This window comes from Lampris incognitus, chromosome 4 (genome assembly GCF_029633865.1).
Source record: "Lampris incognitus isolate fLamInc1 chromosome 4, fLamInc1.hap2, whole genome shotgun sequence".
Taxonomy (NCBI): domain Eukaryota; kingdom Metazoa; phylum Chordata; class Actinopteri; order Lampriformes; family Lampridae; genus Lampris; species Lampris incognitus.
The window spans coordinates 27666911-27688158 of NC_079214.1; the positions used below are offsets into that span (position 1 = coordinate 27666911).

The 21248-nt window shown below is 42.9% G+C and overlaps 2 protein-coding genes across 2 annotated transcripts in view; one reads left to right on the forward strand and one right to left on the reverse strand.

Annotated features, from left to right (window-relative positions):
• Positions 1-8814, forward strand: part of scml2 (Scm polycomb group protein like 2) — a 26401-nt gene extending 17587 nt beyond the window's left edge. The window contains exons 8-14 of the mRNA XM_056278955.1: positions 2635-2948; positions 3209-3338; positions 3472-3678; positions 4962-5132; positions 6354-6569; positions 8059-8213; positions 8534-8814. Of these exons, the coding sequence (XP_056134930.1) occupies positions 2635-2948; positions 3209-3338; positions 3472-3678; positions 4962-5132; positions 6354-6569; positions 8059-8213; positions 8534-8659 (1319 nt within the window). The 3' untranslated portion in view covers positions 8660-8814. The remainder of the gene's footprint in view (positions 1-2634; positions 2949-3208; positions 3339-3471; positions 3679-4961; positions 5133-6353; positions 6570-8058; positions 8214-8533) is intronic.
• Positions 8815-15191: 6377 nt separating this feature from the next.
• The window catches only part of nhsb (Nance-Horan syndrome b (congenital cataracts and dental anomalies)), an 86646-nt gene continuing 80589 nt past the window's right edge, over positions 15192-21248 (reverse strand). Inside the window, exons 11-13 of the mRNA XM_056279052.1 lie at positions 16438-19623; positions 15945-16068; positions 15192-15825 (exon numbers count right to left, since the gene is read on the reverse strand). Of these exons, the coding sequence (XP_056135027.1) occupies positions 15192-15825; positions 15945-16068; positions 16438-19623 (3944 nt within the window). The remainder of the gene's footprint in view (positions 15826-15944; positions 16069-16437; positions 19624-21248) is intronic.

Genomic DNA, 21248 nt, shown 5'->3' on the forward strand with positions numbered 1-21248 from the left:
GTCTTTGTTATATTATGTCTTGGTGTGAATTAAGTTTGCTGCAACCACAACTACTCTTAGTTGTGTGTTCTCGAGTCAAGCTCCAGAAAAGAGTGAACGGAAAGATTAATCCAGTTTTTGTCTGACTTTGTATATCTTCTCACTAGTAAAAACAGTACCTTGTCAGCTAGCTGGGTCTACCTGATTAAATCTATTGTTTTCCCTATTTCCTCCTCTTTGATAAAGTCAGTGTTGAACATCCCATTGACCAGACAACTTAATCTCATTTTTGCATGTCTCATATTTGCAAATTCATGAATTGAGAATAAACACTTTATTCAAGTTAAATCTTGTACACTCAATTTCTGCAGTATATTTTTTATCCTCCAGTGTAACGCTGTAGGAATGGCTTTGCTAAAAATCTGGCTAAAATTGTCAATGAATATTAAGACTTTCAGTATTAACAAGGCGTGTACCTACATGAAGCTACGACAGCAGTTCAACGCCACGCAGGTTATGGTAGTATTCTCATAAGTGGAGGTTTGCAGCAAATTTGCTGTCTTGCATATTCGGTGCAGCAGCACATTTTGAATGCATTGCGTTGGTTCAGTCAGTTTGTTCTTCTGCCACCACAGACACACCTGTGTCTATAGGGATTGCATAGTAGCATACGCTATCTGACCATGTGCTTCAGATTCACTTAAAGGCTTGGCCTTACTCCTCAAAACCATATGTATATAGGTCTGGATATGGGGTGTTTGTGGTGAGGGTGCTTGGCATGTGAGGGTGGTTTGGGTTAAGGGGTGTAATTAGATGAGGGGGGAACTCTGCCTGAGCCCCTTCCCATCCCCTGCAACTCCCAAACAGCAGACACACTTCGCACCCAAGCCATTCTCATGCATACACGCATGCGCGCAGACACACAAATACACACAACCACATGCACATACCCCCCCCCCCACGGGCCCTGGCTTACAGAGGTCACTGGGTCGCGTTGAAATTACACAGTCATGATCAGTACCATATGCCTGTTTGTTACACACATGCAACATATTCAAGGGATGCCTCGCAAAGGAATAGTTTTGGTGAATGTGAGTAATTGCTGAATGTGACTAAATATAACAAATGTGACTTTTTTTTATTGCCAGTGTCAGGAGATCCCAAACTGATAGCAATTTATTTCATTTTCAAAGAATAACCTTTGCCCCCTCTTTGTTTTTTGTAAATCTTTTTTCCAGGTTGGGTCATAAAGCATTCAGATAAATTTGTTCCTTTGTTTGATTTTTTTTTTTTTTGGTAATTAACAAATGGGATCCTGTACTGATAGATGCTAGAATGTAGCATTACTCAGTCGCTTTAATATTGCTGTGTAGTTCACCATTTATCTTCAGCGAAACTGGTTTGGACCATGTTGCTCTGCTGATGTGTGCTGATACCTTTTGATCAGAGCTCAACATATTTCTACATATGTTAATCTGCCTTTGTAGGGCTTACTTTTTCCAGCTCAGAATAAATGAATTTGTGACATATGCGTGTGTATATTAATGTCAGTATTGCTGTTCTGTGAACTCACATTGTGTGACCATCCTGGTGAGGGAATGAGCCTTCCACCCTTCTAAACAAAACACTATTCTGCTTTGCTCCCATTTTGACTCATTTCCCAATTAAGCAGCTTTCAGGGTGCCCTGGCTAGCCCTTAGAGAGCACCGTAAGCCTCCCATAGTCTTTCCATATCACCCTGGTCAAGGAGGCTGTAATGAAAGCCTAGGCCCCTTGAGAGCTTCCAAATGCACTCAGGCTCTGGCTCTAACCAAGCAATAGAGTATTGAAATTGGAGATGGTTATCTTTCCCTGTCTCTCTCTCACTCTCACTCTCTCTCTCGCTCTCTCTCTCTCTCTCTCTTTCTCTCTCTCTCTCGCGCTCTCTCTCGCGCTCTCTCTCTCTCGCTAGCAAGTGTGCACACAATACACACATGCACCACAATGATTATGTGATTATATCAAAGAGCCCAGGCAAATGAAGACAGAAATAGGATAGTGGTTCCCCCTGCCTTTGTATTAGTTCCTAACAATGCCTTTTCTCTAAAACTCTTAACTCCTCCATTGGCTGGGAAGTTTGCCATTTCTGAAAGGCAAACATTTCTTTGCTGTGCAAGGCTTTTCAGTTCCAGATTGGAGAAATGAGAGGGAAAGAGTATTTTGTATGCATCAGACCATCAGTTTATAACACCACAACACAAGCAAGGGGCTCTTCAGTTGAGATATTTCTAGAATCATGGTATATGTTTTTGCATTATAGGAGCACAGTGCGGTCATGAGCAGTAAACTGAATAAAGACCGAGGAGGAGCTTACCAGGCTGATCTCCAGGGGCTTGTGACTTTTAACCCTTAAGACAATTTGGGGAGTGGCTAAACACAAAGAACATGTCAATCTCAGAATAGATTTGAACTGTTCTTTTGCAGTGTTCATCTATTCTTCTGCACCACATGGATGATAGTCTGCACTTAAATGCAAGCTGTCATTCTAATATGCCTCTGATCTTGAGTGCTGTCATTATAAAGATTTCAAATATGGATTGCAGACAGGGTAACAATGTCATGTCTTTTGTTAATTTATTGTGCTTCATATTCTCTCACTCATATTCTGTTCCCTAGTTACACTCCCTGGTGCACTCCTTGCCCCCATCTCCTCCTCATCGACCTCACTTCCCACGCGACGCTCCTCTTCCACCTCCTCCTCCATGCAGACCTCATACCGCCTCCCCAACCCTTTGCCCCCGCTCCCCGTACGCAAAGGAGTCCGGGGTCGTCGGCCCAAATCGCAGACCATTGCCTTATTGAAAGCTGCGGCTGAGGCTGCAGCAGCAGCAGCAGTAAATGGGGCATCACAGAGTCCTGCCCGAATCAGCTCTGGGGCCCAACTGGCCCCCAGACCACACAAGAAGAGAGGGCCCAAACCTGGAAGCAAGGTGAAATTCCACAAGAGTGTTGAAATATTTTATGCTGTGGCTCATTGTCCCTGCCTTTGCAATGTCCTTGTGAATATTGTGAATATTGTGTCCTTGTGAATATTATTTAACATAAAGGAGCTGAGGTCTGAGGTGGGATGTTGAATGTCTAATGGACATGCTGCGGTCGACTTTCATGCATAATATAACTGCATTGACACAATTGGCTTTATAGGAATTTAATTGAAATTTAATATGGATTCAAATGCTTTATGTTTCAGAGGAAACCGCGGATGACACAATCCTTGGGTACATCATCAGTTACAACCTCTCCCCCGGAGACCAGGCTGAGCTTCAGCCATACCACAGCAGACAATAACCACAGCAATGGCCCAAACGTAGTTTGCACAGGTAAAGTCAGTCTGTCTGTCTATCTGTATGTACCAGTAAATTGATTAACTCTTAGTCGATCAGTTTATTGTTTTAAATGTAAAACCATAATAATGCCCTTTGTTCATTCTCACCCTCTTTTTGATTATCTCAGTTTGCGTCTATGTGAACAAGCACGGTGAGTATGGCCCTCATCTGGATCGTAAACTAGTGCAGCAGCTCCCAGACCACTTCGGCCCAGCACCGGTCAATGCCGTGCTCCAGCAGTCTGTCCAGGCTTGTGTGGACTGCACCTACCAGCCCTCAGTGCTCCTGCCTTTCCTACAGAGCCAGGGCCACACAGGGGGAGAGGTCATTAGAGGTAAATGGAAGTACTACCACAGATTACTCCACCTAAAAGCAGTGTAATCATATGTTGAAGTACAAGGTCAAGTTAACTGAGGGCAGCAGTGGCTCAGAAGGTAGAGCGGTAGATCCCGGCTTCCTCACCTTGTGTTGAAGTGTCCTTGAGCAAGACGCTGAATCCTTCCTTGTATGGCAGCCTCTGTTGTCGGTATGTGGGAATGCATTGTGTGAATGGGTAAATGTGAGGCGTTAACTGTAAAGTGTCAGTTTCGGGTGCTCTGTAAAGTCGTAAAGTGCTACATAAATGCATGCTATAGCTGAGTATTGTTATTGACAGTTGAGTATTGTTCACACATATTGTTTACTTGGGATATTTGTTTATAAAAATGTAAAATTTAAAAAAATAAGAATGTTTAACTTGATCGAAAATAAAGTATCAGCATTTTCCAAGCCTATGAAAATATATCGATATCTAATTTGCAACTAACCAAGGGATTATGGGGTGATAGGTGTCTTTCTGAACTGTAAGATAATTAACCAAGGTGATTAAGCAAGGCTGTAGGTGAGTTATGGGCATCCACAAATGCCAGGCCCATCCATCATTAGCCAGCCTTGGAGCAATTGGTTATGTCCAATGTGGCTGGCAGACTACATCGGCAGCCAGCGTACCTCCAAAGGCAGTTGAAAATATATTCTAATGTATTCCCTGTGCCAAATGGAAAGGGCTGGCCTGGATAGGCAATCGGGCAGGTGAAATTGGTTTAGGTGCACACTCACAGAGCATGCATGTGACTTCGCTAAATGCACATATATATGCGCGAGTGTATGCGGGTGTGGGTGTGGATGTGTGTTTGCAAATAAAAGAAAGAGAAAATGAATAAAAGACAGTGCTTCCGGCAACAGCTTATGTGAGCAGTGTGTCTGTAATGAGAAGTGACATGTGCGTCTAACCTGGTTTGGGATGCTGGGATTGGCTCTCCCTGGGGGGTCTGCCATGTGTGTGTGTGTGTTTTTTTTGGGGGGGGCTCTTGCTAGCTAGGCTGGCAAGGAATGGATGGGTGGGGGTTAAATAATGGGGGATAGATTTAGGGGAAGAGTGGCAGATTTGGGGATTTGTGAAGCTTGGCTAGGGGTGGGGGGTTGTGGATGTGCCATTGGGACAAAATTGCTGGGTTTAGGCTTGTTAAGGGTGGGAGCTAACCCTAAACCATCTGCTGTTTCTCTTTAGCTTTATGTTTGCATGCTATGTGTTTTTGTGTGTATATATAGACTCACCAGCTGTTTATCTGTAACTTCTAGTGCGGTCAGAACATGGTATCCGTTACATGAAGCTGCCCTCTGCCTCCAGTGCCTCCTCTGTGCTTCGGTTCTTAGAGACGATGTGCCAGCATCTCCAGAGTGACAGCTTGTTCAGCTCCCAGCCATTCAGTCCATACAGTAATACACATCTCTATGAGAGGACCAAGACAGGTGGGTAAAGTGAATGGACATGCATGAGAAGCATTACCTAAGGGCAAATGTCCTCCGAGATTGACTCGGAGGTTTTTGGAATTAGGCTAGACATTGAGGACTGTGTGAGATGCATTAGAGTGTATTAACCATATCAATAACCTGCCCTCACCCATCCCTAAAGATTGAACTGACAGAAGTCATTTTACGTTTCTGTGTGTGCGTGCCTGTGTGTGTGGCGTGTGTGTGTGTGTGTGTGTGTGTGTGTGTGTGTGTGTGTGTGTTTTGGATGTGCTGGTGTGCATGTAGGAATGCACTGTGGGTATGCCTAAAATATTCTACACAGAGCTTTTTTATCAAAACATGCATTATTATTAACTGATTCCCAATGAGGAAATCCAAAATACAAGCTGGCCAGTATGATCAGATATTAACTCGATATTCATCAACACGGAGCTGCCAGGGAAGAGGAAAAGAGGAAGGCCAAAGAGGAGGTTTATGGATGTGGTGAGGGAAGACATGCAGGTGGCTGGTATGACAGAGGAAGATGCAGAAGACAGGAAGAAATGGAAATGGATGATCCGCTGTGGCGACCCCTAATGGGAGCAGCCGAAAGTAGTAGTAGATTCATCGACACAAGGCCCCCCCCGTTTTTCTCCCCAATTGTATCCGGCCGATTACCCCACGCTTCCGGGCCATCCCGGTCTCTGCTCCACCCGCTCTGCTGATCCGGGAAGGGCTGCAGATGACCACATGCCTGCTCCGATACATGTGGAGTTGCCAGCTGCTTCTTCTCACCTGACAGTGAGGAGTTTCACCAGGGGGATGTAGCACAGGGGAGGATCATGCTATTCCCCCCAGTTCCCCCTCCCCCCTGAACAGGCGCCCCGACCAACCAGAGGAGGTGCTAGTGCAGCAACCAGGACACGGCTGATTCTGTCTGTAGGAACGCCCGACCAAGCCGGAGAGCCCCGTGCTAGTAGGCAACGGAATAGACTGCCCCACTACCCGGATGCCCCATCGACACAAGTTTTATCCCTCTACAGTGCTTCTTGAAATAAGACTATGTTTCCTGTTATATAAATGTCTATTCAGATATATCACCAATACCTGTTCATTGCTCATCTCTCCCGTGAATCAGATGAAGAATGTGTATGGCATTCCAGTGCAGTACAGTATTTTTTCATTGGTTTTCTGTGCAGTTATTAGTCCTTCTGTCTTACTCTCCGTTTCCTCAAGCAGAACCACTGCCCCATGGTGAGAATGGCCTTTCCAATGAGGACTCCAAAACTGACCAGATCCACAGTGCCCGCTCCCTACGTACCACATCAGACTCCCGTGTGTCACAGACAGAGCGGCCATATTACTCGGGACACACACGCACATTCCCAACTGCACGAGCAGTCAACCCCAACCCATCAGAAATGCGCTCAATACGCACACACCGACGAGTGGAGGGTAGGTATTTACTTATGGCAAACCCAGAAGTATACACAGACACAAATGAATGAATGAATGATGATTTATTTCAAATATGTAAACAAGCAGGATATAACATACAGATAATCCATTGCCAATAATCTGAAGTGATAGACAAATCCACTCAGCAAACTCAGCAAACAAATCTCCGTATGCATCAGATTATTTGTTACATGTTCGAAAAGGAGTAGGAGGAAGTATACACTTATTTTTTCCTACCCCTTCTCACCTACTCTTAAATTAATTAGCTACTATACATTACAAAAAGGAAAAAATTATGACAAAAATATATGACAAAAAAATCTATATATAATCCACTGATTCAAGTAAATTCTTTATGAGACAGTACAAGCATGTTTCCTGCCATAAGCAATCATCAGCTGTCAATAATTATGTCAATAATTATTGACAGCTGATGATTGCTTAATTATTGACAGCTGATGATTGCTTATGGCAGGAAACATGCTTGTACTGTCTCATGAAGAATTTACTTGAATCAGTGGATTATTTTGCTCCTTATTTGTTGAGCACTTTCCCTACCGTTGAATAGTTCTTTAAACAAAGTTATATATATATATATATATATATATATATATATATACACACACACACACACACACATATACATATATACATATATATATAGATCCCAGATATCCACTCCGTGTCATTTAAAGGAAAATTTAAAAAAAATTATAAGAAATGTTTAGAGATAAATAAAACTTAAGACAGTTAACACAACTCTTCATCGTCTCTATAGCTCTTGAAAATCAGTCCTTTGTACTTCTTCTTGAACTGTGTAATGTTTGTACTTTGTTTGAGTTCCATGCTCGGACTGTTCCACAATTTTACCCCACAGATTGAAATGCCCATGCTCTTCAAAGTTATACAAACACATAAATAATTTCTTGGAAGTTTAATTTCCCTCTCAAATTATATTCCCTTTCTCTATCCGAGAATATTTTTTGTACATTGCTCAGTAGTAGATGTTTCTTGCTTTGAACATTATTTGTGCTGTGTGAAATTCTACTAAATCCCTGAACTTCAAGAACTTGACTTTAAAAATAGCTTGTTAGTGTGTTCACGATATCCTACATTATTAACTATCCTTATGGCTCTTTTTTGCAGTATACATAATGGTTGTATGTTGGTTTTGTAGGTGTTACCTCATACCTCCACACAGTAGATCAGATATGGTAAAATAAATGAACAGTACAGAGTGTGCAATGATTTATGATTCAGAATATGTCTTGCTTTTCTCATGACTGCAATGCTCCTTGCCAATTTTTCTCACGCATATGTTATGTGAGGTTTTCAGCAGATTTTGTGGTCTAGTATCACCTACAAATTTACAAACACACAAACAACAGGGTTAATGATAGTTATATGTGCCTTGTAAATACCCCTCGCCCGCTCCTCTGTCTATCCCCACACCCCTAATCCCCCCACTCCAACTCATGATCCACAGCCGCGAGCTCAACAACAGGCCCAGATCATGTGACACAGGACAGAGAAGGTTCAGGCCATGTCGCCTCTTCCTGGTCAGTTGATGATGTCATACGATTTGTGCAAGGGGCTGATCCACAAACCCTTGGCCCACACGTCGAACTGTTCAGGAAACATGTGAGTGTCTTTATTTGTTGCATATTCACCATTGCTTTTGGTGTGATTGCAAAGATCCGACCGAACTGAACTGCACATTTCCTCCCATCTGTAACCACGGTCACCAGAGTACAAATCCATGGTTTAGATGTGTAATTCCTGTGCCACATTACAGTCACCAAAACTGCTCCTCACCAACATAGCTCCTTGTTGCAAAGTAGCCCTGGAATTTCCACTGAACAAAGCTTTAATCAAGCCATCAGCGTTTTGATCCAGCCACTCTGAGAGGCTGTGTTTAAAATCCAACCCCCTGCTAACAGTGCATGCTCCTCTCTCTGCAGGAGATTGATGGCAAGGCTCTGATGCTGCTGCGGAGTGATGTCATCATGAAGTACATGGGATTGAAGCTGGGCCCAGCGCTCAAACTATGTCACCATATTGAAAAGTTGAAACAGACTAAACAATAGGGGATGACCATACATTGCCAACCCACCCCCATTCAACACACACATGCACACAAACACACTGTGGGGGATTGCAGCTCATCCAACCTGGCTGTTCAAGTGCTGGTATCAGTGGCTAGGGTACCCCACCATCAGAGAATTTCACGACAGATGCGTATCGCTCCAGATTGGAAGGGTTGGTTCAGGTATTGGCAGTGGACAATTTGCTGCATCGTTTTTAAAATGCAATAACGCAACCTTTTTTACTGGTTCTCTTAACAGGCTGTTGTTGGAATCGGATTTATACAAACGGGTGAATGTATGAAGTCATATGGGCCTCATTGCTGATGTGTACAGATTGATTTGCATGCCTCATTCACAAAGGAAAATAATGCTTTCAAGGGTCTCATTCCATGTCTCATATATATAAGAAAGCGCCGCTCCTCATTTGTTGAGCACTTTTATCGACACCATTGATGGTTTCCGGAAAAAGAAAAAAAAACGCTATATATAAGATAGCCATATAGGGACTGATGTTCATCAATCTATATTTTAAAAAAAAGTTGGTTCTACTCTTATACATATCTATTTGTTGGCAAGAGTATCAGATCATTTAGTAAAAACAATTTACATAATAGAAGAGGAGGTTTTTGAAAGGATGGTGATCAGAGTTTGGAACCAAAATTTAATCTGTCCTAATCCTGAGGCAAATGCTGTAGCTGTCAAAGACAGGTTTAAAAACTCAAATAAAGACTCCTCTTTATCCATGTTCCTACTTCTGCAAGACATTCAAGATTAAGGGTTTCAGTGGAGCACATTACTTGGCTATATGATTGTAATATGATTGTATTATCCTTTACCAGTCTTGATATCAAGCACACATATATACACACTATGACTGGAACACTGCAAGTGTTTGTGCTGAAATTAAAAGTGAGGCCATCAAGTTGTCAAGTTACAACTCAGTACAGAAAGTTAAAGTGCTTCTAAAAGATAATGAAGGAATTCTTTTGTACATAATCAAGCCAAAAGGTTGTTTTTTTATATCATTTTGTACTATGACAAAGCGTACCAAGCTGTATCAAGTGTAAGTGTAATCTTAGGTTTTCCTGCCTGAAATAGTTTTGCGTGCACCATCAAGAAACTACCTACAGGATGATGTTTCCAAAATGATTATATACATGTTCTAGTCTTGAAGTATTTATCTGTTTTCAATGGCAGATCTCTCAATTTCTGAACATTTCAGAACCATTTTAAACCAAATCATTTTGTTTGTAGTTGCATTTTTCACACCATTGCTTTTTAGTTGGTAAGAGGTTGAAACTTGAAATTGTCTTGCTTTAATGTGAAACTCAGGTTTTAGTAGGCTGTGTTGTTTAGAAAATGTTTACCATTAGAGGCATTTTGTTGTCATTACTGTAGGGTGACTGCACAATAATCAGCTATGTATATTTCCTTTACCGCAGCATCACAGCATATTGTGTGTGTGTGTGTGTGTGTGTGTGTGTGTGTGTGTGTGTGTGTGTGTGTGTGTGTGTGTGTGTGTGTGTGTGTGTGTGTGTGTGTGTGTGTGTATATGAGACTTTTTACTGTAAGTTCAAGACAGATTGTTTGTTAAATATGTTTGATATGTATCACACGAATAAACATTTGTTTACATCGGTCTCAGTGTTTGAGAAGCAAGCACCAAGGCAGCTTGCAGCCCTTTTGTTTTTTAGGTGGCATGTAGATGTAACCAGCCGGCCGGTCATTAGGGGAACACAGCCAACACCACACTGCTTTTTTTAAAATGTCTTCTTCTATACTTAAACTGAGCATCCTCAGACTCCATGTCGCCCGGTTCGTATTTCAGTTGATAGGGGAAGAAAGTAGGACACAGGCAAACTGAAACTGAAAGAGAATATAAGCGACTGAGAAATATTGTCCCATATAATATTGCCCCAATGATGGAGGAATTTACTAGAACATTAATCATAAACCAGCCTAGTTTTCATAGCCTAATACTTATATTGGTGAACTGAGGTTTCAGGAAATCCAAACTAATGCCTTGACAAAAAATGCTGCATTAGTGCAGGATCCATTTTTTGTTTAGTCACCGAACCAGAAACAATGAAAATGTCAAACGTCACCCGTTACTTTAATTGTCCTACATTTTGTACGTCCGGCTTCCCTCAGATCTTTTTTTCTTCGTCTGATACTCATGACGTCACAGCCAGTCAGATCAAACTACAAAACCCCGCCCACCATCACTGCCAACCCTTGTACGCTTGTTTGTGCTTGTCACTCAAAGGTCAATGCCTGAATATTAATGAGCTCACAGTTTTTGAGAGAACTGAACAGTTACGGATAAAGGTATAAAGAATACCGTAATAGTCTTTTACAAATAAAAAAAAAATTACTGGATGTTCAAAGTATCCACTGATTGCAGTCCTACTTAACAATAAATACAAGACCATTGGGCCAGGGAATTATAGAAGAATAGAAGAAAAGAGTTAGCTGGTTGGTGATGTTTGGCAGTTTGAAGAAAACCTGACCTCTGTTTTGTAAGTCACGCTGCAGATGGTTGACAGTTTCTGAAACACCACCACCTAGTGGTGAGATTATTTCATTACCTTAGTGTTCATCGAGTTGAAATGATCAGACAGCATAGTGCATTTTATTTCAACGCAATCACATTTATTGGCTTTATCTATGCACAGTTACTAAGCAGCCTGATGAGCTGTTAAAATGAATAAGATATAGAATAACGGAATCTTCACAATGTCGTACCCCCAAAAAAATAAATACAAGACTGCAGGTGTTGCACAGCTCAAAAATATACAAAGGCTTGGAATTAATCATGTAAACTTTGAAAAACGTTGTTTCTCTCTATCTCTCTCTCTCACGCTCTCTCCCTTTTTTACAAAAGAAAGAATTTGCAACATTGTTTTTCTTCTTTAAAAATGTATTTACAGATTTATACAAAAATACAAAAGTGATTCAAATCTGTTAAGTTCCAGCTAGTTTTAAACATGGAGCTTTTCTTAAATAGACAGACTGTGTCTTAATGTTTTGGGTTTTTTTTCTCCTCTTCTTCATATATTTTAAAGTCTGTTTAGTGTTATTCCATACTGTACACCTTTGGAGAAAAAAAAAAGAAAACAAATACTTTGTTTTTTCTGACGCTGCACTCACTATAGGGTGAAGTTGTGTGCAGACATTGGGTGTCAGGTTGGGACTAAGAACCCATGTACATATGCAGCTCCTTAGTTCGGTGAGCTCCCAACTAGCTGCTGAGGACTGAGGTTTTAGAAGAAAGAAAAAAGGTACTGAACTGAAGTTGACATTGCAACCTCGCCGTTTCTATCCGATCTATCCACTGTCTTGAAATAAAGGAAACAGTCTTGAAATAACCGCACAGCAACAATGCCTGGTACAGTAAGGAAAAGTCACACTAAACAAATTCTCAGAGGTAATTCACAGAGTCACATGGTGTAATTTCTCACTATCAATCCTACGGATAGGACGTTTCCTATGATTCATTTTCTGTCATTGTAGATGTTTTGTGGGATTTAAAAAAAAATAACTCAACCCCACAAGCTCTAAATACTGTTTGGCTCTTGAATGGACTTTTTTTTTTTTTTGCATCATTTATCTTTTATTTTGTACATTTTATCCATACAATTGATCCCATCGAGATTAAAAAGAGATTTGTTACAGATATGTACTTTAAAAGTCAATCATCAGTTTCTCATGGAAAATATTTCTCTCACTCACACATCCAAAGCTCCAGCAAGTCTTAAACCTGGCACGCAGGGTTTAAGATGCTTGTTCCCAACAGATTCAACACCATTTTCTTTACACGGGCTCCTAAACTCTCCACATGATTGTCCAGTGAGTAGGTATACAGTACAAGATAAACCCCTGTTTGTGATCACGACTATACAGAACAGAATTAGCCAGACAGTTTGTACATTTAAAGAACACACTACTGAACTTGACATTTGAACCGAAAATACAATTTTCTTTTCTTGTGGTACAGAGACATCCCTCAGATAAAAATAATGATTATGGTGGCATCGTTTTCTTTTCTTATTTTTTCTTTTTTTTGTTTACTTATTGCATGCGATACAAAATACGACAAATAAAACGATGAACAGGAACGAGTGCGCTTCAGCAACATGGTTGTGATGAATGTAAAATTCTAATAATCAATTCACAGCTTTTTATTCTTCCCATCGTGCACAGTGTCAGTTCTGCAAGCCAGATTCGCTGAGTATCAGTTGTGTTGTTTGATTATCTATCTATCTATCTATCTATCTATCTATCTATCTATCTATCTATCTATCTATCTATCTATCTATCTATCTATCTATCTATCTATCTATCTATCTATCTGTCTGTCTGTCTGTCTGTCTGTCTGTCTGTACATCACATTTACAATTAATCAGTAATATGCTTGCTGAGGTATTCATAGAATACAGTGAATGGTTTCCATTAAAGTACAGTATCTGTATATTAAAATGTATGTGGTCTGGTTGCGTTGCTAGGCAAATGGATGTAGAAGTTTCTATTGATAACAATTTGCATTGTTAAAAAAAAGGATATTCTACATGCATGACACTTATTAGAAGGATGAACAATCTCACCAAGCAAAATGTACCCCCCCCCCATCCCGTGTTTGAATATGAGACATCACAGCTGACCCCAAGAGGCCACTGCATTTGATGCATCTGAATATCCGTGGTACCCATTCCTTTTCTCTTCTGCTCTCTCCTCTTTCAGGTCCCGTCCTATGAAGGTATATGAGGTTAAAAGTAAAGGGTGAACACCAGCCATTGCAATGAGCTGTCACCTGTCTGATGCTACTGGGTCAGTGCAAAATGAAGGCGAGGCCACGAGGAGAGGAGAACAGTGTAGATTGGTGTCGAGATTCACATGTCACGTCACTGAGACACACTCGTCTTTGCTACACTCGAGTTGTTTCCCTATAAAATTTCTGCTTGTCACTTTATATAGATATGACTTTATATTCAGTACAAATATAATACATATGCAATTTCATTAGAAGATATATTTGTTCTTTTCAAGGAATATTCTTGAAGAATCATAGTCAAGTGCAAAAGAGAAGTTTGTTTTTGGAGACTTGTCCAAATCAATCTCCAGTCATATCAGTTGAGGAGCCTCTAAAGCATTTCCTGTCTTCGCTCAGTAAACATTTGGAATAACTCTGACCAATCTAATTGTAATAGACTGGTGTCTTACGTCAAGGATAGGTTTAAAGACGGATATAATTGAGATCTGTTGGGACATAGTCTAGGTCTGTGTGGGGACTACTAATTTCTCTGCTCACCACCACCTCTAATAGAGAAAGGCCACTGTGCGATTGTCCAAAATTAACCTGTCGTCATCAGGTGGGCCCCATCTGGAAACAAGCCCATGCCCTAGCTCGTCACTCTCTTAGATCACATCATCAAACTGATTAAGATAACCGACAATCTGGTACAAATGTCACCTAAACCTTTCACAGTGAAAGATTTTTTTCCCCCTCTAAATCTGAAAAGAATCCCATTAAAATGCTAAGTGAAATTGGGGTCCAGGGGGATGTTTCCACAATGGATCATGCAACATGTTAAGACTTAATCATTATGTTTCCCAGGTGCTGTTTTACAAAAATACATGCATCATGTTACTACTCTTCTCTTTTTTTTGGGTTTAAATTTATGCGATGAAATACATGATTGATTCTGTGTAATATATTCTCCAAATCAATGCAGGTATGCAGATGGAGATATAATAGATAGGTTGGTGTTTCTTCTAAGAGACTGCCCTGCATGGCCACAACATCCAGTAACAAACACTCCTTTGTTGTTTTTGAAGGAATATGGAGTGTGGACTCTGAGGAGTCTGACCACTGCTTTGGGCACCAAAAGTTGAGAGAATAACTTTTTCATAGCAAAGCACTTCCTTGTGGAAACACATTTATCTGCGTGCGCACGAGCGTGTGCACACACACACACACACACACACACACACACACACACACACACACACACACACACACACACACACACACACACACACACACACACACACACACCATTCAGAGCACAAGAAGTAGAAATATCAGTGATGCTCCGTTTGCCCCTATAGCATACGCAGGGTATTCATACTCCCCAAAGTTTCTTTTCTCGTCATAATTTACCAAACATTTGGGAGATATATAAAAAAAAGTCAGTTCAATCAAAATAGGTCTTTAGTTTTGCTCTCTTAACTAACAGAGAACTATTCTTTTCAACATACAGTAGATAAGTATTATATTTTTCAAAGTTTTCAGAGTTATCCCAAATTTGATTTAGGATATCACAAAAAACTCAATTCCCTATGTGAAAGATTGGATCCAAACACTGGGTAAACATAGGCCATAGTCCTAATCTTCTTTATCTCAGCCTCTGATGAACAATAAGATATCCGCCCTCGTGTAACTACTATCCAAGATTATAAAGGTAGAAATAGCTAAGGATCATTTGAATTAAGATAGAGTTAAGCATAGAGGATGTGTGTGGTTAGGCGGTCTTTAGGATGATCTGTCATCATGGGGGCTCCCGTCAGAGTTCTCCGTCTCCCCTTCGGAGATGGCTTGCATGGGGGCTGTGTAGAGGCGGCTACGTGTGCTGTAGCGACTGCTGTTGGCCACTGGAGGGATCCTGGAACGGCCCTGTCTGGATGCAGCGGACATGGGCAGAGTTTTGGGAGTGAAGCTCTCAGAGTTGGCCCTGGGAAAGAGACTTGGGCTCTGGATCGGATCCAAGCCCGAAATCGGGGGCTCCTGGAGCAGAGATGGGGGCTCCTCAGCTTGCTTAAGGGGTCCCTCCTGGAGAGGATCACCGGGGGCCTTGGGGGTGATGGGGCTTTTGAGGATCTCTGTCGCTGACATGCGGTAGCTGGAGTCAGAGCGGCTGCCTTTCTTGAGCAGTAGGAGTTTGAACTCCTCATTTGACGTGCTGGATTTCTTGGCGCTGCGGTAGATGGGCACAGGGGCACGCTGTGACCCCAAGGGGACACTCAGAGTGGCTGGGATGTTCAGAGGAGGGGCTGGTGGAATGATGTTGGTGGGGACAATACCAGGGGTCACTGGTGCTGGAGGGCACAGGCGAGACTTCACATTCAAGTCTCCAGAGTCTTTACGGCCCAGGACCTTCCTCTTGGATCTGAATGTAGAAGTCATGGTGCATAGTTGAGAAAAAGACAGCAGATAGAGAGGCAGGCAGAAAGACTTACACATACAATATACAAATATAATATTCAGTCAGTGTTTTATTTACAATACCTGTGTATCATAGCAAACAAATCCTCAGTAGTTCGCGTCTTATTGGGTGATGTGAAAATAATGTCATCATCCACTTTGGTGTCATCCATCAGAGGGGAGAGCGAATTGTCACTGGGTGTGGAATCTACAACACACAGCAACCCTGTCACATGTCATCTGGTTGTCTGATCAGTTAGTGTATAAAGCAATACGTTTTTCTGGAATGTTTTGGATCTGTTGACGTGAACAATAGATTGCAGCAGCTATGGTTTTATGGCTAAAGGTTACTCTGTGACAACTGTATCAATATTTACATGATAAAATCATTTTCCTGTGATTTTGATCCAAAAGTACTTGGATAGTTTAGCATTTTGTAGCATTTTTTGTGTTATTATGCCATTATCATTACAAAATAGTAGGCATGCAGGCAGCAAAATCAAAACAGTTGATTATGTGAAAGTTCATTATTGTGTGCAATATCATGAAGTGAGGGGAGTTAAGCTTAAAGGCTTACCTTTACTGAAGTAGTCTTCAGTGTCAGGAGTGGTGGAGTCATCCCTGCTCTCCTGTGGTGGCTGCTGATGGGCACTTCTGGTTGCACCTGATGCGACTTCCTCATCTTCTTCCTCCTCCTCTTGACCTCCATCTCGCACATCGCTGATTAAGTAAGGATGCGATGTCTCCACTGCAGTACCAGGCACTTTGACTGGGCTAGCCCAGGGCCCTGAGTGGGATCCCCCAACAAACTCATAAGCCGGGGGTGGAGGGTGGTCAGATCGCAGGCCTACTCTGGAGCACACAGGTCTTGGTGGCTCTTTAATCTGCTCCTCTTCTTCCTCCTCCTCCTCCTCTTCATCATCATCATCCATAGAAAATGTTCTCTCCCCCAGCACCCTAAACTCAGGGTGTGAGTGAGTTGAATGAGTGAGCCCCCTAAACTCTGTGTGTGACTGAATGTGTGTGTGCAGATCCACCGGCGAGGGGTGGGGAGCACGGGGCACAGGCCGATGCAAAGGTGAACTGTCATCTGGAAGGTTTGATGGTGGTTCCACCCGGGTTCTAAATGCCGTCATGGCCCAGAAGGTGCCAGGTCCATAGCGGTCCTGTCTGTGTCGTAGGCTTTCATAGGGTGGAGGCCCGTCAGGGTGACGGCCAGGGGGAGGAGGATGGGAGTGTTCAGGGGAGGAAGTATGGTCCTGAGCTGGAGGTCTTTGGGGAGGTGGTCTGCGAGGAGGAAGAGGCCTCGTGTTGATGGGAGGTGGAGCCAGCACAGTGGCACTAGTGGTACATTTGGGTCTAGTAACAGTCTCCGTTCCAGTAGTAATTTCCTGCTCTGTAGCAACAGAACTTTCTGTAGACCGGCTGACTGAACGTAGCTGCACTGAGCGCAAAGCTGACGGTGTGATGGCCAAAAGATTGGAGCTAGGAATTAAAGGAAGTGGGTTAGTGTTCAGAGGGTTGGAGATTGATGCTTCAGGGGCTGAGCACTTAGCTCCTGTGGTGGTGGCAGCTGCAACTCTGTGTTTGCTGTGGTGCAGTGTATGCATGTGATGCGTCCGGTGGGACAGTGGGTATCTGCCATGGGCACCATGCAGAATATTAAGGTCAAGTTGAGAGGGTGGTGGGGGGAATTCAAGGTCTCTCTTATAGGAAGAGGAAATGGAAGCTCCATCCCTGGGGAAGTGCTGCAGCGAGGAGAGAGAAGACTTCCTCTCGGGCACCTTAGGCTTTCTCTTGCCACTCGTGGGAGACAGGGGTCCTGGAAAGAATGCTGCTGAAGATGAGGGGAAGGTTGATGTTGGCGTCTCTGACTGGCTTGAGTAGCCACTGGAAGGGGAAGCCAGGCCAGCAAGCTTCTCAGGTGATCCCAGCTTTAAGTCTCCATCTCCAGGGGGTAGAGGTGGGCTAGCCACCCTAGGTTCTGCAACCTGGGCAAGGGCCTGGACCTGGGTGTCTGAGGAGGAGGAGCTGTCTGGTGACTTGATACAATCCATGACGGTGGTACCTGTAGCTGTGCTGGAATTGGACATGGAAGTGAGTTCACCATTGTTGGACTTCATTTCGCTGTTGTGAAGCCACAGGTCTGCATAGTCTGATTGCACAGCCCCTTCATCTTTGAACGAGTGTGTATCTGTAGAGCTAAAGGACATGGGCTCTACTATGTCCACTGTTTCCCCCAACCCTAATCCCCAGGCCCCCAGAGGCTCTGTCACCAAACAGGATGTCTCTAATGGCTCGGGAGGGACACCAAGCTCCAATTCTAGCTCCAGTTTCATATCTCTGGAAGACGAGGTGAGGTCTTGTTCACTATCTGTCTTTGGTTGATCCTGATCTGCCTTTGCATCTGTTCCTACAGCTACACTACTGCAGGGCTCCTTTAGGGAGGAGCTCCGTTTGGGCGGTGGAGGTTTGACTTTTGGTTTCCTCATTGGACGACAGGTCTTCCCTAGGGTCATAGTACCTGTTTTGAATTCAGCCTGGGGCTGGGCGTAAACTCCACGGGCTATTGGTGCTGACACAGTGTTGGATTGGCCACAGTCAGGCCCTGGGTCTGCATAGTTGTACATGTATCCTCGGTAACTCTGATTACATTCCCCAAAATGCACAGAAGAGGAGTAAAAGCCCTCCATCTCAGGTGGGTAATGTGAGCTATGCTCTTTGTCAGTGTTGCTGGTCGTGTTGTTTTCAGTGAAGCAGGTTTGATCCTCTAAACCTTGTTTAGAGCTGTACTCCTCAGATAACCCATGGCTCTGACTTTGGTTTTGGGTCTGGTCTGGGTCTTGGTCTGGATCGGTCTGGTCCTGATCTGGGGGGTATGCCCACTCCCCTTCGCTGGCCGTACTGACCCCTGCATCATCCAGTTGGTCTGTGGCTGAGGAAGTAAAGGAGCTTGACCTATGGCCCTGGCCCTGGGGCCTGAGGTCAGAGTGATAGGAGGGATCGAGTGTGAATCCCTCATCAATGGCGTTTGGCACAGTGTTGAGTGACAGCTCTGAGTCACAGTGGGAGGAACCTGTTAATGGTGGGGAGGAGGGAGGTGGGATGGTTTCAGATGTCTGAGAGGGGCAAGTGGAGCTGGAACCACTCCAGTTCCCACTGGATGACTGGTGGTCCTCCTTGTGGTCCACATGGCTGCCTAGCACGCCTGTGGTGGACACAGAGTGGATGGGGCTGCTGAAGGTGTCTGAGCTGGAAGAGATCTCACAGCTGCCCATATCAGCCTTGCGCGGCAAGCGAGAGCGTCCTCTCTCCATCCAGCCATGCTCAGGGCTCCCTCCTCCTCCACCACCCCCACGGTCTCTCTCCCCAGATCGCTGCAACCTCTTGAGGCTCCCCAGCTGCAAAGGCTCAGGGGGTGCCTGATCGTCTGTGCTCTCCTCTTCATCCTTCATCATCATCATCATCATTCTTGGACTTGGCCCACTTGGGAGGAAGTCCTCTGTTTCGTATGGCGACAGCTCCTCATCTTCATCATCATCATCATAATTATCATCATCCTCATCACTGTCCATCAGGCGTCCACCCTCTCGTGGTAGGCTGCGAGATCGCAAGCGCCCACCATTTGCTGCAGTGCTGGTATATGTGGAGTCCGACTGGTCGCCCAGGGAGGAAATGTTGCCTGTTGAATGAGAGAGCGAGGCAGGAATTCCCTGGTGGCCACGTTGAGCTCTGATACGTCGTCTAGAGGGAGCGGCAGTTGCTGGAGAGGGAGAGACAGAGATGGAAAAAGTGGACAGATGGACAGTTACATTAATTAAGGAAACATTTGATAAAAACATAGACATAATAAACTGCATTTAAAAAATAATATTCAAACCCTGAAATTTAACCTGAAGCCTAATGTACCAAACTCCAGGTGGCTTGTAGGGGAAGCCTTTCTTATGCATACGATGTAATCCAAGATCAGAAATACTGCCTCTTAAATCAAAGTCTCTCATATTAAACAGCCTCTCATCCTCTAATTTTTAGGGTTTCACATGTACTTGTGAAAACATTGGTTAAGAAAATTTGTTAACATTAGACTACTGTGTAACGATCGGCTTGGAGAATGTTTATTTCCCTTCTTATGAGGAGCTGCTAATGATCCTAGCAGACATCCTGCAAGTGAACGCTAGGCTAAACTCACTGTTAAATGTACCTTCAAACTGCACACACAAACATAAGGTATTTAAACATAAGGTAACGAGTTTGTCTGACTCTGTGTATGTTGGACAGATAGTAAACGCCCCAGAAACTGAACTATCGCTTCAATGGCCCCATGAAATGAACGATTTAGTTTCATTCTTTTAAATTATTTTATCTGCACTTGATTTACATCTATTTAACACTATGTTCTAGACTTTCACAAAAATATTTCGTTTTATTTTTGGGTTTCAAAAAATAATGTTTTTCTCTTCCTGAAATATAAAATAATTAAAATCATTCTGCACTTGTGGGGTGTACTCTAACAAAAATGTCCAAAAACGGGGAATGAGATTGAGAGAAGACGAGTGAGCTTCTACCAACAAACTGAAATGAGACAACGGCTCATTGAAGTCCACATTCTTCTAAAAACACCCAGCGATTATTGGCTGTTAGTCAAATCAAACTCCTTTCCCACAAAATTCCCACCTGACCATTCTGTTTCATTCGTTGCAATGTTCTAAATGCCATTTCATGGGCCCTTTAAAAGGGTTCAGTGGCTGGATATGCTGATACGGCTTCAGTTGCATCACCCAACACTTGACAAATGTGTTATGAGCAGTCACCAACCACATCTTTAAGCATTAAAGCTGAAATCCATGACTTTTCTACCTTAATAAATATTAATTTTATCCCTCTGGACCATGGAGTCAGGTTATATTATGCTGTCATCCATAGCTGGAGACCTAGTCTTCATATATTGCTGATGAATTTGTTTTAACCAGGTAGGAATCAGGGATCAGGAACACTTTGTCATTTCATTTCATGTACTTGCATACATGAAATGAAATGAAATATCGTTTCCCCCAGCCTCAACACACACAAAAACACATCCAAAAACTACAACTACAAGAACACATATATTGAAACTAACACATCTATCCAAATTAACACATACGTATATCCAAACCAAAAAAACAAAAACAAAACAAAAACACTGTCCAGAAGAACCAACATCAGCTGATGACTGTCAAGTCAAGTCAAGCCAATTTTATTTGCATAGCCCAATACCACAAATTTAAATTTGCCTCAAGGGGCTTTACAGCACCACAACATCCTGTCCTTAGAACCTCACATTGCATAAGGACAACTCCCTAAAAAAACCCTTTAACAGGGAGAAAAAGATAGGAAGAAACCTCAGGG